Raw genomic sequence first — 18502 nt, 5'->3', positions numbered from 1 at the left:
CAATGCAAATCTTCATACAAGTCTGCGGACGCGAAACGGCCTCACAGAGCTTTGGACTGCCCTTCCTCATCCTCCCTACAGCCCGGGTCTCACATCTTATTACTTCCACCTATTGTGTCGAGTGAAGGATGTGGAAGCAGTACGTGGGTGATGAGGAAGTTATTGATCCAGCAAGACGTTGGCTCCGACGTCGGCTAGTAGAGTGGCACCGTGCAGGCATATGTGCCAGTAAGGTGGTGTAAGACCGACGCATTGAACGGAGATTATGTTGAAAAACAGGGTTTTGTAGCCAACAGAGTGGGGAATAATATGATGTATTGGGATTCCGAATACTCGTAAAATCAACCTCCTTACAGAATGTCTGTCATTATGTACTGAACGCCGCTCGTACTATCGATAATGAAGTAAAACTAAAGTAAACACCGCCAGAACAGGCTATGAACGCCCAACGGTACCGACCGGCCGCCGTGTCATCCTTATCCCACAGGCATCACTGTATGCAGATACGAAGGAGCATGTCGTCAGCACACCGCTCTTCCGGCCGTATGTCAGTTTCCGAGACCGGAGCCGCTACTTCTCAGTCGAGTAGCTCCTCAGTTTGCCTCACAAGTGCTGAGTGAGTGCGCCCTGCTTGCCAACAGCGCTCGGGAGGCCAGATGATCACCCATCCTAGTGCTAGCAGTAGTTTTTTAACTACATCAGTTTCAAAGCCTTACTGAGGCTGTGAGATGATTGTTAAGGGAGATAAAATGTATGAGAAGAAGAATGTCTTCACAAACAAATTTTTCAAAATTTAAGGAAATAACTGTTTTGTTACAGTGTGCCCCACCTCCCCCCTACAGTAGTTTCTTTCTTTTTTTGCATTCTTCTCTGACAGGATACTAACCGATCAAAACCTTAGCCACAAGGGTTCACAGAAGGCTAAGTAGTAGAGTGAAGTTTGGAGGTTGGTTATCCTGACGGCTCACTGGTTGGCTACCCTGTGTGTGTGTGTGTGACAGGTCCCAGAGGCAGGAGCAGCAGTCGGCGACGGCCAACCCCGGCGTCGTGGACGTGCTGCCCAGCGTGGGCGCCGAGCTAAAGCCGCCGCCCCCACCCCTGCTGCGCAACAACAACAACAACAACAACAACGCGGCGCAGTTCCGCGGGTTTTCCCCAGCGCTGAGTCAGCGCCTGCCGGCTTTCCTGCCGACGCCCGCATCGCCTCAGCAACAGGTACCTCAGCCACACAGGCCGACAAACAACTGAACACTAACTCATCATGGGTTTCTGACTACCCGACAGACAACACATTAGGCAAGCAGTAAAGGAAACCGTGGAGATACGTGGAAAGAAAATTAAACTCTGTTTGCAGCACTTTAGGCCACTTCTCGAAGCAACTCGACTCTTAAAATCCGAAACTCCGCTCAAACAGGCCATGAAGGCCCAACGGCACCAATCGGTCGCCGTGCCATCCTCAGCCCACAGGCATCAGTGGATGTGGATATGGAGGAGCATGTGGTCAGCACACCGCTCTCCCAGCTGTTTTGTCAGTTTATCTTGAACCTTGTATGAAGTTACAAGAAATTTCCTAGTTTCAGGTCCTCCTCCACTTGATTTTTAGGATTCTGTGTGTCAATCTGATAAAACAGAAGGACAACAGTGCTATGACATAAGGGTTCTGTCTTTCTGCCTCTCTCTAACTTTTTCTCACGAACAGCTGGACAAATCAAGTTAAAATTTGTGTCACATACTAGGGTCTACAGTCCCCTGGCGTTGTAAGAATTTTAAGCTTCTAAGACACTGCACTCAAAAGATATGGCCATAAGAAGCTCATCTGCAGAAATCAACACGGTTTTAAGAAACAGCGGTCATGCAAGACACAGCTGGCCCTCTTTGTGCATGATACGCAACAGGCTCTAGATGCCAGCTCCCAGGTTGATGCGCCGGCCGCGGTGGCCGTGCGGTTCTAGGCGCTCCAGTCCGGAGCCGCGCTGCTGCTACGGTCGCAGGTTCGAGTCCTGCCTCGGGCATGGGTGTGTATCATGTTCTTAGGTTAGTTAGGTTTAAGTAGTTCTAAGTTCTAGGGGACTGATGACCACAGCAGTTGAGTCCCATAGTGCTCAGAGCCATTTGAACCATTTTGAGCCAGGTTGATGCCACATTTCTCGACTTTCGAAAGGCGTTCAACTCAGTTCCGCACTGTCGCTTGCTACAAAAAGTGCGCGCTTACGGTCTATCCAATGACATATGCAATTGGATGGAAAGTTTTCTAACAGACAGAGAGCAGTATGTCGTCCTGAATGGAGTGACTTCAACAGAAACAAGAGTAACATCATGTGTGCCCCAGGACAGCGTAATGGGTCCGCTGCTTTTTACGATTTACATAAACGATCTGGTTGATGGTATTGACAGTGGCATTAGACTGTTTGGCTATGATGCTGTAGTCTACAGGAAAGTAGTATCACACGAAAGTTGTGAACAAATCAACGAGGATTTGCAAAAAATAAATTGTGTGGTGTAATGACTGGCAGTTATCTCTCAATATTATTAAGTGTAACCTACTGCGTGTAACAAGGCGAAAATCCCCATTAATGTGTGAGTACAAAATAAATGATCAGTCTCTGGAAGCTGTAACATCAGTCAAGTATCTGGGTATGATTATTCGAAATGATCTCAAATGGAATGATCAGATTACACAAGTAAGGGGTAAGGCGAACTCTAGATTGCGGTTTATTGATAGAATCCTGAAGCGATGCAGTCCTTCAACAAAGGAAATAGCTTACAATACGTTGGTTGGTCCAGTCCTACAGTATTGTTCGTCTGTATGGGACCCTTACCAGTTGGGTCTCATTGAAGAGACTGAGAAGATCCAAAGAATAGCGGCAAGATTCGTGAACATTTAGCCATCGCGAGAGCGTTACAAATCTCATAGAAAGTCCGAAGTGGGACACACTTGCAGACAGATGGCGCGCTGAACGGAAGGGGCTGCTCACTAAATTCGTAAATCCGATCTTCGCCGAGGATGTAGAGCATATATTAATACCAGCAACTTTCATATCGCACAGTGATCACCATTCAAAGATGAGGGAAATTAGAGCTCGTACTGAGGCGTTCAGACAGTCGCATTTCCCTCGCGCGATCCGCGAGTGGAACAGAGGGGGAGGGGGGGGGGGGGGGAATATGACTTTGGCGCGATTGTGCACTCCGTCACTCACCGCTTGGTGGCTAGCGGAGTATCTATGTAGATGTAGATGTTTTGTTTCTCGAAAACGCACTCATCAAAACCTATAGGGTACTCCCCGTTCATGTTGAATCATGAAATTTGGCACGATGCTACGTTTCACAGTGCAGATAAAAGAAATATCAGAAAGTCGTTAATTTTTAAGTATGTGACACAAATTTTTTTCTCATTTCTTTATCCGTCTGTCTCTCCGTCTGCTCCCTTTTACTCTTGAACAGATTGGCTTATCAAGTTTACATTCGTGTCACGAACTAAATTCTATGGTTCCTGAGCGATGTAAAATATATCAGGCTCTCAAAAGATTCGGCCACTTATGTCATATGTTTTGATACTCAAAAACTCACTCATGAAAAGTTATAGGGTGCTTTCCGTTAACTTAGAATCGTAAAACATGGCAAGTACCAAGGTTTTACAATACAATTACAGGAAAAAATAAAAAATTGTTACTTTGTAACAATATCTCAGGGAAATATTTTTTTCTTATTTTTATCCATTTGTCAGTCTCTCAGTTTGTTAAGACCTATTTTCGTGTGAAACAGTTAGCCGAATTTTCAGATTTATGTCAAAACCTTAATTTTACATTCTCCTGTCGGTGTAAAAGATTTATACTTTCTAAGTCAAAGCAAGATTAGGCCACTTACGTAAAGTAAAATAAACTGGAAATTGTTAAATTGTAGTTATATTACACAAAAAATAGCTTTTTACCTTTGGCACATACATTGCATTCATGATCTGTCATGAACGTTACTGCATTCAAACATGAAATGCTAGTTGCAGTCATGTTCTAGTAAGTAAATTAAAAGAAATATTTGACTAAATCTTCTCTTCCTACATATATAAAGTGAAGTGTCTGCTCTGCAGGTGCGGGCGCAGCAGCAGCAGCAGCAGCAACAGCAGTTGCTGCAGTCCGGCACAAGCCCCGTGCTGAGTAGGCAGGTCCCAGATGGCAGGGGACAGCAGGTGCTGATACAGCAATCAGTGCCCTTCTCGCTGCCCGTACAGCCGCAGCCGCAGGACGTTTCGGTAGGTTCACTCTCATCGTCAGTAGCACACTCCATCAGAAGTGAGCCTTTAAGCTTGTGCAATTTGCAGGGATTCACACAAAATAATGTTCATAGTTCCCCCATGATGTAATGGAAGATAACCAAGATTTTACTTTCGTAACACTATTATAACACAATGATGCAGGCTGAAACAATGGCCTGCCGGTGTGGCCGAGCGGTTCTAGGCGCTACAGTCTGGAACCGCGCGACCGCTACGGTTGCAGGTTCGAATCCTGCCTCAGGCATGGATGTGTGTGATGTCCTTAGGTTAGTTAGGTTTAAGTAGTTCTAAGTTCTAGGGGACTGATGACCACAGCAGTTAAGTCCCATAGTGCTCAGACACATTTTTGAACCTCAGATGTTAAGTTCAAATGGTTGAAATGGCTCTGAGCACTATGGGACTCAAGATCTTAGGTCATAAGTCCCCTAGAACTTAGACCTACTTAAACCTAACTAACCTAAAGACATCACACACACCCATGCCCGAGGCAGGATTCGAACCTGCGACCGTAACAGTCCCGCGGTTCTGGACTGCAGCGCCAGAACCGCTAGACCACCGCGGCCGGCTCAGATGTTAAGTACTCATAGCCATTTGAACCATTTGAAACAATCCATCCCGTGTCCCCTCCTTGCTCTGCATGCACCATACTGGCACTGCAGTTACCACAGTTGCATCATCACCGTAGATAAGGTGAGGCCCATTATATCTTAGGAACATCAACAGTGTATGATTATTATATCATTTATGCCTGAAGTATATTCAGGATTAACCCTACTTTGCTCATGTCTAAGGTGGAATGCCTTGGCAATACTGATGTGAGTCAGGTTAGATGGAGATTAGCAATGTCTGATGGGTGAATTGGAGTTTATATCAGGGACGGAAACGTAATCTGTGCAGCTGTGATAGCTGTAGTGCCGAGAGGGCGTCATGGATAGCACATGTGCCTAGTAACTAGGAAACAAAGGTTCGAATCCTGGTGCTGGTACAAATTTTAATACATTGCTTCAGCGTAGAACACTATCATTCTTAAACGTGAGATTCATTATGTCTCAGGAAATCAGCCATGTATGATTAGTATCGCATACAGGGTGTACAAAATTACTTATACAGATATGTAGAATTATTAGGGGAGATTAAAAGAAACATCCTTTTACATGACACAAATACGAGAAGTGCGCCGGTTTCCTGCTTGGGGCTCTTGAGTGGTTTGTAGACCTTCCCTTAGCGTAAGGTAAACAGTTCTCTGACTGCTTCGTATGCAAAGAGTTGGCCCTGGAATGTGATCTGTAAGGCATTTTCATGTTACTGCTACGAGATTTCCGAACGTATGTATTGTATACTGAAAAGGGAGGTAATATTCAAGAGCCACAACAACCATGTCTGGAAGTTTGAAAATCCTAAGGAAACTCACGTGTTCCACTATGAGGCGAGGTATTGTTCACGATCATGTAATTGGGCCATATTTACTACCCAGTACGCACAGAGGAAGTTACTTCATCTTTATCCTTACCCCCCTTCGTACCGTTAAGACGTAACTGTCTCACAGATCGTATTCCAGGGTCAAAGTTTCGCATACAAAGCAGTCAGAAAACTGTGGACATTAGCCTTCAAGCCTTGGAGTACTATCATCAATGTTGGAGAATGTCCCCCACTAGCAGAAAGACAACGATTACAGTTCCAGCATGACAGGACCTCACCACAGTTTCCCACTGCCGCCAGAAAACGACAATCTTTTCCTCAGTCATGATTTAAATAATGAAAGGTGCACCAGTTCCTTGTGTTTTGATGCTTAGCACGGCATGTTCCGAAAGTTTATCCACATGTTCAAGTGCATTTGTGGATTTGTTTATATGAATATGTTTGGCGATGTTTGCATGTGTGATTTTCTGCCTCTCTCGCATTTGTGATAGACTGCAATCAGAAATTCTAACAAAATTAATCAGTCTAACCGGAAAAAGACGCAAAAGAGGCGGATAATCACATATGTAAACATCACCAAACATTATCATGTAAACAAATGCACAAATGCACTTGAAAATGAGAAAAAAAATTCTCGAAACGCGTTGTGCTAAGCATCAAAACGTAAGTAACTGGTGCAGTTTCATTACTTAAATCATGAGTGACACAATTGCAGGATTCCCCGAAACATCTAATATGATGAAAGAAGTTAAATTTTCCTCAGTTGTTGGACTGGCAGAAGTGGGTCAAGGAGAATAACACGCTTAATTGTGACTCCCATGTATCCATATATTAACTCTGTTATTAAAGTCAGTCAGTCAGTGTATACAGTTTTAAACATAGTACAACAGTAATTTGGAAGCAAACTTTTTATTTGATCAATAGTACAGGGTGGCCAGAATAAAAGAGACTCCTTTCACATAGACAGTTCACTCGTCTGTTGTAAACACTGAATACAAGTAAATTATTGTTATGAGAAATAGTGTACTGAACATTCAGTAGGTAAGCAGTTCACAGGGGTACTGAAAATGTTCATCATAAACTTCGGCACACACTCAGCACGTCTCAATATGTTTCTGGAAGCTTTTTCCATTTCATCTGGTGTGATTTTTGCAATCGCATTGTGAATGTTTGTTTTGAACTCTATAAATTGTATGCTCGTTGTTACTGTAGACTCTACCCTTTAAACTGCCCCCAAATGAAAAATCACAGCTAGACAGATCGGTGAATGTGGAACGCCATAAACCTGCGGAAACTGAACGTTCTTCTCCGAAAGCTTCATGGACGTATGACATCGAAAACCGTGTTGCTGGAAACCCGCATACTCTCGTTCTTCGTCCGTTAGCTGCGCTGTGAATGGTTGCAAAATTCCCTTACATACACTTGTGAGTTGACGGTGTTATTAAAGAAAATGGGGCGTTAAATCCGTTGGCCGGAAACTGGCCACCAAATGCCTACTTTCCAATCACGCAGATGCACCTCAAAGCGTTCCCTGGGATTATCTGTTGACTAATAGCGTGTCGTTTGAGAGGTCACGAATCCGCTAAGGTGAAGCCATGCCTCGTCTGAGGTCAAGTAGTGATTTGCATCCAGATAACCATCAGCGACATGCATGAGTAACCATTCGCAATAGTGTTGTCGTTATTCGTAATCCTTCTTTTAATCATTGCATCACTCTTACTTTGTATGCTTGCGTATGTGACAGCTTCAACATGATCTGGCATGACGTTCGTTAGATATTTAGCTGTGAGGATAGACGTCTAGTTGATTACCGTGGACTTTTTACCATATTCTCCTAAATACATTCAGTGTTACCCAGCGAACAAACTTTGTTTATACGGTCACGTTTGGCGTTAGCGACTGAATCTGTTGCCCTAAATGCAGTGATCAATTTCAGGACAACACTTTTGTAGGAACAGCTGTTTCTGCTTATTTTATCGTGAATCTTCCAATTAATGTTTTAAACGATTGACATCCAAAAAAAGTTTCAACCATCAACAATTCAATCTTTGTTTCATGAAAAAGGCATCCTGCAGATTTATTTATTTTTTTATTTGCTTATTTAGCCTGTCCAGATTAGGGCAGCATTCATGAAAATGATAACAATCTTAGATATGATAATAAGCATAGTAATAATAATAATAATAATAATCATAGTAATAGTGGACAATAATGAAAATAAGGATAAATGACAATAACAACAGTAATAATAAATGAAAGTGTATTAAAAATAATATAGACTAGTTTAGAACTTAAATAATGTTTAGTATTGTCAGAAAAAAAAAATCAAATGGTTCAGAGCACTATGGGACTCAACATCTTAGGTCATAAGTCCCCTAGAACTTAGAACTACTTAAACCTAACTAACCTAAGGACATCACACACACCCATGCCCGAGGCAGGATTCGAACCTGCGACCGTAGCAGTCCCGCGGTTCCGGACTGCAGCGCCAGAACCGCTAGACCACCGCGGCCGGCTAGTATTGTCAGAAAAAGAAAGGATGAAGAACAAGAAAATTGGAATGACAATAATATTGGCTGTTAGGAGAGGACTTGATTTAGGGAGATAACTCTGTAAGCGAGGAGAAGGGAAAGTTGTAGGGGGAGGGGGGATTCAAGGGTGTCGGCTGCAGACCAATACGTGGGAGAGATAGCTATTGCGAGAGAAGGTGAGCCATTAGCTGCTTTTTGAAGCCTGGAAATGATTTAATTTCTCTGATATTTTGAGTAAGATTGTCCTAAAGTCGAGTTCCTGATACAGAAAATGTTTTAGAAAACATGACGGTGTTGTGTAATGGTACTGAGAGGATCTTACTTTGTTGAGAAGGAGTATTTCTGCTGTGCTGTTCAGATAGTAATGTAATGGCTGAAAATAAGTAAGAGGGAGTATGATGATTGAGAAGACGATGGAGTAAACATAAAGTATGGCAGTCCCTACGTTTATCAGCACGTAGCCACAATAATTGTTCATAGGCTGGAGTGATGTGATCGTAGAACGTCACAAATATATCGTACGCAAGCATTCATCGCCAGTTCACGCCCTCGAGAGTTTTCGTACGAAAGTCCTTGAACAATAGCATCCGAGCGGTTCTAGTGGCTTCAGTCTGGAACCGCGCAACCGCTACGGTCTCAGGTTCGAATCCTGCCTCGGGCATAGATGTGTGTGATGTTCTTAGGTTAGTTAGGTTTAAGTAGTTCTAAGTTCTAGGGGTCTGATGATCTCAGAAGTTAAGTCCCATAGTGCTCAGAGCCATTTGAGGCATTTTTTCGAGTTGGGATTATTCCCTGAGCAAGAAAAGAAAGTCCCAGGGTCGTTCAGAAAGTATTGCCTCCCATTTTTATTCGTGGATGCTGCAGGAGATACATAAATCACAACAGCTAAATAGAGCCACAGACTGTCATTTTTCCACATAGTGCCACCATTCGTTATGCACTTTGCCAACGCCGAACCACAGCCTGCATGCCGCCCTTGTAAAAATCCGCACCAGCTGAGGCTAACCACTTCCGTACCGCTTTGACATCACCATCTGAGCCTTGAAAATGTTCGCCACGAAGTCCATCTTTTAGAGGCCAAAGAGGCGGAAGCCAGAAGTCGCTAAATAGGGACTGTATGGTGGATGTGGTAAGACAGTCCTATCAGAATTTTGCAGTGTTGCGTGGTCGCCAAACTGATGTGGGGGGCCTGGTGTTATCGTGTTTCAGGTGGAAGTTGATATTTTTCTCTGGTCTTACCCTGGAAATTCGGGCTTTCAGCTTAGTCACTGTCGTCCTGTAGCGTGTTGAACTGACAGTTTCTCCAGGCTCCAGGACATCCAAAAGAACGACACGCTGGCTATCCCAGAAGACTGTGCACATCACTTCGCCTGCTGTGTCTTGAATTTCTTCTTTGACGGAGAATTCACATGTCGCCATTCCGTGGACTGCCTGTAGGATATCGGCTTGTGGTTGTGACACTACGTCTCATCTCCAGTTACGGTGCTATTCAGAAAATTGTCACCTTCAGCTTCGTATTGGTCCAGCAGGTCCCGAAAAATTTCCAGTCGATGAGTTTTTTGTTCTTCTGTAAGCATCCGCGGGACCCATCTCGCACAGACTTTGAGATACTCCAACATCGTTTCCAAGGCATTACCCCCGACATTCAGCTTTGCACACAGTTCTCTGGTTGTTATCCGCCGATCAGCACTGATGAGTTGATCAAGACGCTCACCCTTGACAACTGCGCCGGGTTTAACGGACCGTGGCTTGTAGATACCTTAGGTGTTGCGAAACAACTCAAATTACTTAAGAAAGGCAAGTCTTCCGCTCCGGATGGTATACCAATCAGATTCCTTTCAGAATATGCAGATTTCTTAGCAATCATATACAACCGCTCACTTGACGAAAGGTCTGTTCCTAAAGACTGGAAAGTAGCACAGGTCACACCAATATTCAAGAAAGGAAATAGGAGTAACCCATTGAATTACAGATCCATATCACTGACCTCAATTTGCAGTAGGATTTTGGAGCATATACTGTAGTCGAACATTATGAATCACATTGAAGAAAATTATTATTGATACATAACCAACACGGATTCAGAAAATATCGTTCTTGTGCGACGCAGCTAGCTCTTTATCCCCATGAAGTACTGAGTGCTCTCCACAATTGATCTCAGATCGATTCCATATTCCTAGATTTCTAGAAGGCTTTTGATACCGTTCCTCACAACCGACTATTAATCAAATTGCGTGCATCTGGAGTATCGTATCATCAGTTGTGTGACTGTATTCGTGATTTCCTCTCAGAGAGGTCACAGATCGTAGTAATAGACGGTAAATCATCGAGTAGAACAGAAGCGATATCTGGCGTTCCGCAAGGTAGTGTCATAGGCCCTCTGCTGTTCCTGGTTTTCATAAATGATCTAGGTGATAATCTGAGCAGCCCCCTTAGATTGTCTGCAGAGGACGCTGTAATTTACCGTCTAGTAAAATCATCAGACGGATAAATGCCAATTAAAAAATTATCTAGAGAGAATTTCTGTATGGTGCGAAAAGTGGCAATTGGCACTAAACAACGAAAAGTGCGAATGTCATCGACATGAGCACTAAAAGAAATCCGATTAATTTTGGGTATACGATAAACCGCACAAATCTAAGGGCTGTCAATTCGACTAAATACCTAGAAGTTACAATTACGAGCAACTTATATTGGAAAGACCACATAGATAATATTGTGGGGAAGGCGAAACAAACACTGCGCTTTGTTGGCAGAACACTTAGAAGATGCGACAAACTCAGTAAAGAGAGAGCGTACATTATACTTGTCCGTCCTGTGCTGGAATATTGCTGCGCGGTGCGGGATCCTTACCAGGTAGGATTGTCGGAGGACATCGAAAAAGTGCAAAGAAGGGCAGCTGGTTTCGTGTTATCGCGCAATAGGGGTGTGAGAGTCACTGATATGATACGCGAGTTGGGGTGGCAGTCACTGAAACAGAGGCGGTTTTCTTTGCGGGCGAGAACTATTTACGAAATTTCAATCACCAACTTTCTCTTTGGAATGCGAAAATATTTTGTTGACACCCACCTACGTAGGGAGAAATGATCATCATAATAAAATACGAGAAATCAGAGCTCGAACGGAAATATTTGTGTTCACTTTTTCCATGCGCCATTCGCGAGTGGAATGGTAGAAATGATTCGATGAACCCTCTGTCCTGCACTTAAGTGTGAATTGCAGAGTACCCATGTAGATCTAGATCTAGATGTAGATGTCATACATACCCTTTTCAGAACTTTGAAAATACCGTATCCATCGCCTCACATTGCTCATGTATCGTCTCCATAGCCCTTTAGCAAGCGTCGATGGATTCCAATCAGCGTAGTTCTTCAGCAATAAGGAACTCAATCACTCATCGCTGTCCATGTGACACTCCATTTTGCAGCACTCCCTTGCTGGCACCAACAACCGCAGAACAACGGAACCACCTGCAAATGAAAGAGAAAGGTTCAAGCATTAACACTACACCAACGACATCTGGTGCGGACATCCAAAGTTACCTCAAAAAAAAAAAAAAAAAAAATAGAACGGAGGCATCACTTTTGGAACGACCCACGTAGCGTATATGCTACACAGGAACAGACGAGGATACGCCGAGTAGCGTGTTCATGACGGCGGTTAACGCCTGCCAGGCCGGCAACCAGCGCACCTTAGATGTATTGCTGTGAAGCTACCGTCCTTGCATAAACACGGAGATAATGCAGCTATTACGTTCTCATGACCTCACTACTACGATTGTCTTTTTGTGGTTCAAATGGCGCTATGGGACCTAACATCTGATGTCATCAGTCCCCTAGAATTGAGAACTACTTAAACCTAACTAACCTAAAGACATCACTCACATCTATGTCCGAGTCAGGATTCGAACCTGCGACTATAGCAGCCGCATGGTTCCGGAATGAAGCGCCTAGAACCGGTCGACCACAGCGGCCGGCTTCGTTTCGTGGGGAAACATGAAGTGTACGAGATACTGATATACCCTCTGAAGACTTGTTTGCTCTTCCCATTAAGGCTGCAACCACTATGCGTGAAACGCCTCATTGTTTTGGCACGTTAGACAATAATTAGCGCACAGATGCAGTAATGGACCACAGTAACGGACGACACTAATCAACGTCTCAAAAACATTATTCGCTGCAAAGCAGTTTGGACACTGTCTTGAGTTCCACCATCATCAAAATCTTATGGACCCTTAGCGGAGAAACGATGCAACTGTGACAATTTTGCCACATAAAAACGTGCTTCTTTGTTACCTTCTCTAAACACTGTAAAATTTTGTTCACGTCGCCTTTTTGCATCCTGTATGAGCAGTAAAGGTTGAAAATTACCTGTGGTGAAGTTTCTATTGAATATGGGTTCGGTTTAGTCACCATGTGTGGTAGCGGGGTGATTCCAACGATGTTGTTGTGGTCTTCTGTCCTGAGACTGGTTTGATGTAGCTCTCCATGCTACTCTATCCTGTGCAAGCTGTTTCATCACGCAGTACCTACTGCAACCTACATCCTCCTGAATCTGCTTAGTCTATTCATCTCTTGGTCTCCCTCTCCGATTTTTACCCTCCACGCTGCCCTCCAATGCTAAATTTGTGATCCCTTGATGCCTCAGAACATGTTCTACCAACCGATCCCTTCTTCTAGTCAAGTTGTGCCACAAACTCCTCCCCAGGTTTATTCCGTACCTCCTCATTAGTTATGTGATCTACCCCTTTAATCTTCAGCCTTATTCTGTAGCACCACATTTCGAAAGCTTCTTCTCCAAACCGTCCATGTTTCACTTCCATACATGGCTACACTCCATACAAATACTTTCAGAAACCACTTCCTGACACTTAAATCTATACTAGATGTTAACAAATTTCTCTTCTTCAGAAACGCTTTCCTTGCCATTGCCAGTCTACATTTTATATCCCCTCTACTTCGACCATCATCAGTTATTTTGCTCCCCAAATAGCAAAACTCCTTTACTACTTTAAGTGTCTCATTTCCTAATCTATTTTCCTCAGCATCACCCGACTTAATTCGACTACATTCCATTATCCTCGTTTTGCTTTTGTTGATGTTCGTCTTATATCCTCCTTTCAAGACACTGGACACTAAGGATATATGGAATTTTTCAGACAGTATTTCAGCTTTACATAATGCACAGCAGATTTTGTAAAAAAATGTAGATGTATGCAAGAGAACGTCCACGACAAATATTCTGATTCTGATGTCATCCAGTTATTAGAACAGTGTTAATCAGTTAGAGCCCATTACTTCAGTAATATCGTCATTGTACTCATCAGCCATCTTCGAACTACTGCTGAACAAAAGTCAAATCCCGCTATTTTCGAGGGATGAGTATTGCTCATAGACGTTTCCCAATATCGTTTGCCCACCTTCCCATTAGTCGTCAGCTTTGTTCATACCCATCTGTGGTGTTCATTTTCAAGGATGTTTGTAGCTGTTGATTTACGGTAGAAGACTGGTGCGCTACACATCTTCTACTGCACTGTGGACTGATAGTTATAGCTGACAACAGCAACTAAGGAGGCCAACTTTCACTCGTATAATGAGGTGGCAAAAGCCATGGGCTACCTCCTAATACCGTGTCGGACTTCCTATTGGCGGTAATAGTGCAGAAACTCGAAGCAGCACGGACTCAAACGGAAGTATCCTGCAGAAATATTGGGCCCTGTTGCCTACATAACCGTTCACAATTGCCGATGTGTTGTTGGTGCAGATTTTTTGCACGAATTGACCTCTCCATTACATCCCATAAATGTTCGATGGGATTCATGCCGGGCGATATGGGTGGTCGAATCATTCGCTCGAATCGCCCAGACTGTTCTTCAAACCGATCGTGAACAGCAGAGGTCGAAAACACCGTTTCAGTTGTAAATTTCTTTATTTTCACACGACCGGCTTGGGGCTGTTATAAGCCCATCTTCAGGTATCGTACTGGAAATAGCAAAAGACGGGAGATAATTTTCATACGCCGCAACACACATAAAAATAAAAAAAATTCAAACATTTTTATAAACTTAAAAAAAAAAAAAACACTTTGAAACCGCCGGTCGGGCTAGGTGCTGTGAAACCTATGTCAATGCGCAAGTGACACCACACAGTACTATGGACGACTGCCTGGGTAGGGAATGTATACAAATGGTGTCACGACACTTAGGCTGTGCTGTGGTCCCCGAGCGCCGGCGTGTAGCAGGCGCGGTGCGCTGCCTATGAGCATAGAACAGGGAGAAGCGGGTGTGAACGAGGAGGCAAATTGGTAAACCAGAGTGGCAAAAGTGCTGCCACCTATTGACGGAGAGGAGAAAGCCGGAGCCACTAGCTCGGCTCTTCACAAATTGAATTTAGTGGTTTACATTCAAAATTAAGAAGAAAAAAAAATTCATAAAAAATACACGAAATAATTTAAAAGTGCATTTTGCGTAGTAAAGGAGCGTATTGAACACGTCGGTACAGAACTGTCGTAAAACTGAGTGGAAGGTGCGATATAAAATTATTGTATGAACGGTAAACCGCAATGAAACTTTCCTTTTACATGAGTGGAAAACAAGTTTTAAATTTAGTGGAGATATACAGGGTGGTCCACTGAAAGTGACCGGGAGAAACATCTCGCGAAATAAGCGTGAAACGAAAAAACTACAAAGAACGAAACTCGTCTAGCTTGAAGGGGGAAACCAGATGGCGCTATGGTTGGGCCGCTACATGGCGCTGCCATAGGTCAAACGGATATTAGCTGTGTTTTTTTTTTAAATAGGAACCCCCATTTTTTATCACATATTTGTGTAGTACGTAAAGAAATACGAATGTTTTAGTTGGACCACTTTTTTCGCTTTGTGATATATGGCGCTGTAATAGTCACAAACGTATAAGTACGTGGTATCACGTAACATTCCTCCAGTGCGGACGGTATTTCCTTCGTGATATATTACCCGTGTTAAAATGGACCGTTTACCAATAGCGAAAAATCAAAATGCCCAGTGGACGTTTTCTATGTATGCTGCTCGGTATCCTGGACGACATCATCCAAGTGTCCGGACCGTTCGCTGGATAGTTACGTTATTTAAGGAAACAGGAAGTGTTCAGCTACATATGAAACGTCAACCACGACCTGCAACAAATGGTGATGCCCAAGCAGGTGTTTTAGTTGCTGTGGCGGCTAATCCGCACGTCAGTAGCAGACAAATTGCGCGAGAATCGGGAATCTCAAAAACGTCGGTGTTGAGAATGCTACATCAACATCGATTGCACCCGTACCATATTTCTATGCACCAGGAATTGCATGGCGACGACTTTGAACGTCGTCTACAGTTCTGTCACTGGGCACAAGAGAAATTACGGGACGGTGACAGATTTTATGCACGCGTTCTATTTAGCGACGAAGCGTCATTCACCAACAGCGGTAACGTAAACCGGCATAATATGCACTATTGGGCAACGGAAAATCCACGATGGCTGCGACAAGTGGAACATCAGCGACCTTGGCGGGTTAATGTATGGTGCGGCATTATGGGAGGAAGGATAATTGGCCCCCATTTTATCGATGGCAATCTAAATGGTGCAATGTATGCCCTATTTCCTACGTAATGTTCTACCGGTGTTACTACAAGATGTTTCACTGCATGACAGACTGGCGACGCACTTCCAACATGATGGATGTCCGGCACATAGCTCGCGTGCGGTTGATGCGGTATTGAATAGCATATTTCATGGATTGGTCGTCGAAGCACCATACCATGGCCCGCATGTTCACCGGATATGACGTCCCCGGATTTCTTTCTGTGGGGAAAGTTGAAGGATATTGGCTGTCGTGATCCACCGACAACGCCTGACAACATGCGTCAGCGCATTGTCAATGCATGTGCGAACGTTACGGAAGGCGAACCACTCGCTGTTGAGAGGAATGTCGTTACACGTATTGTCAAATGCATTGAGGGTAACGGAAATCATTTTGAGCATTTATTGCATTAATGTGGTATTTACAGGTAATCACGCTGTAACAGCATGCGCTCTCAGAAATGATAAGTTCACAAAGGTACATGTATCACATTGGAACAACCGAAATAAAATGTTCTAACGTACCTACGTCCTGTATTTTAATTTAAGAAACCTACCTGTGCGTCTAAAATTGTGAGTGATATGTTAGTGACTATCACAGCGCCATCTGTCACAAAGCGAAAAAAGAGGTCCAACTAAAACATTCATATTTCTTTACGTACTACACGAATATGTAATAAAAAATGGGGGTTCCTATTTTGAAAAACGCAGTTGATATCCGTGTGGCCTATGGCAGGGCCATCTAGCGGGCCAACCATAGCGCCCTTCAATTTAGGGTAGTTTCGTTCTTTGTAGTTTTTTCGTTTGACGCTTATTTCGTGGGATATTTGGCCCAGTCACTATCAATGGACCACCCTGTATATCCCCACTAAATTTAAAACTTGTTTGCCACTGTTTACTGTTCATACAATAATTTTATATCGCATCTTACACTCAGTTTTACCACAGTTCTTTACCGACCTGTTCAATACGCTCCAGCTGAGCATGGATTACAACTTCGGTGTCATCTATAACCAGCATGGAACTGCACCCCACAAACTGACATCCGGCGCCGGCCGGTGTGGCTGAGCGGTTCTAGGCGCGTCAGTCAGGAACCGCGCTGCTGCTACGGTCACAGGTTCGAATCCTGCCTCGGGCATGGATGTGTGTCATGTCCTTAGGTTATGTCCATTAGAATTACCCGGGCTGTTATGCCGTGGTCGGTTGATGAATTCTGTGTCAATTCCCAACGTTTCGTCTCCGACTGCGGGAGACATCTTCAAGAGGGTCCGAAGCTCGATGGAAGGTCCAACACACCCACTGACTCGCTACTGTCAGTGGGTGTTTGGACCTTCCATCGAGCTACGGACCCTCTTGAAGATGTCTCCCGCAGTCGGAGACGAAACGTTGGGAATTGACACAGAATTCATCAGCCGACCACGGCATAACAGCCCGGATAATTATAATAGACATGATATTTCCGGCCGTGAAAGGCTACATTTTAGTGTCCTTAGGTTAGTTAGGTTTAAGTAGTTCTAAGTTCTAGGGGACTTATGACGTGAGAAGTTAAGTCCCATAGTGCTCAGGGCCATTTGAACCATTTTGAACCTTTACACGGATGATGGAATGAATAGGTTTCAGTCCTGTCAATAGCGATCCATAGTGTGAATGTAATTCTTCATAGGCGCTACAAACGCTCTTGGGCTTCTCCAAGAAATCCGTAGAAGGTAATGTTTTAATATGTATGTGTGGGGTGTCCCAGTGGGACGTGTGGTATAATAAGCTGGTGTGTCAGTTCCAGCAGTTCCCGCAACTGGGCAGCTTCCAGCCGGGCCCGCAGGCCTTCCGCCCCCAGCGCCAGCAGCCGCCCCCGCCGCCCTTCGGCTTCCGGCCGCTGTCCCCCCAGCAGTACGACACCATCACGCCGGCCCTGCAGTCCCTGCAGAGGCAGCAGCAGCAGCAGCAGTTCCGGCAGCGGCCCAACCTCCTGCAGAACAACGTCCTGGGCGGGGCCCTCCGGGAGGACATCGACATCGTGTCCAAGGTGCTCAGCCTCAACCACCAGCGCCGCAACGACACGGCTGAGGAGGAAGAGCCCTCACTCAGCCCTTGATGTCAAGTGTCGGTGACATCATCCGGGCCTCCAGGCCGAGAACTTACTCAGCACCACTGCCTCTCATCCCATATACATTCCAACCATCTCTTTCAACTCCCTATTCACCTAACTCAACTTACTCCTCTCAACACTCAAACACTTGTACTTGAAAGCTGTTACATCTAACTATGACCGGTGCATTCACTTGGCACTCATTCTAACCAGTGCCTATGGCTATGAACACCAATCTTTCTTGAATAATGCTCCTATCTGTCATACTGAGGCCATACACTATTAAGTCACAAAATAAATTTGGCAGGCTCCCTACAATTATGGAACTAGGAAACAGCTGCAGTTCCATGAAATGAGATGTTTATCACTCATTACTGGCATCTATTATAACTTTAATCATCTTCAGATTAAATATCTTCAACGTTTCGCGCCCCTGTCAGCAACTGTATAAATATTAATTTTAATAATCAGCAGCGTCAGTTGCACCGTTTACCTAGAATTTACCTAGGTTTCAGTCGGGATAACCCAACCTTCTTCAGAATAGCAGTAACTACCGTTTGTCCATAGTGGACATCGTCAAGCTAAAACTACCAATCCATAA

At 44.2% G+C, this 18502-nt stretch overlaps 1 protein-coding gene across 1 annotated transcript in view; it reads left to right on the top strand.

Annotated features, from left to right (window-relative positions):
* The window catches only part of LOC126428005 (putative uncharacterized protein DDB_G0271606), a 61608-nt gene extending 43701 nt beyond the window's left edge, over positions 1-17907 (top strand). Inside the window, exons 5-7 of the mRNA XM_050089888.1 lie at positions 1002-1215; positions 4085-4246; positions 17704-17907. Of these exons, the coding sequence (XP_049945845.1) occupies positions 1002-1215; positions 4085-4246; positions 17704-17907 (580 nt within the window). The remainder of the gene's footprint in view (positions 1-1001; positions 1216-4084; positions 4247-17703) is intronic.
* Positions 17908-18502: the final 595 nt, after the last annotated feature.

This window comes from Schistocerca serialis, chromosome 12 (genome assembly GCF_023864345.2).
Source record: "Schistocerca serialis cubense isolate TAMUIC-IGC-003099 chromosome 12, iqSchSeri2.2, whole genome shotgun sequence".
NCBI classification, from domain to species: Eukaryota; Metazoa; Arthropoda; class Insecta; order Orthoptera; family Acrididae; genus Schistocerca; species Schistocerca serialis.
Note: the sequence above shows the minus strand (reverse complement) of the source record. Positions and strands in the feature narration are given on the sequence as shown.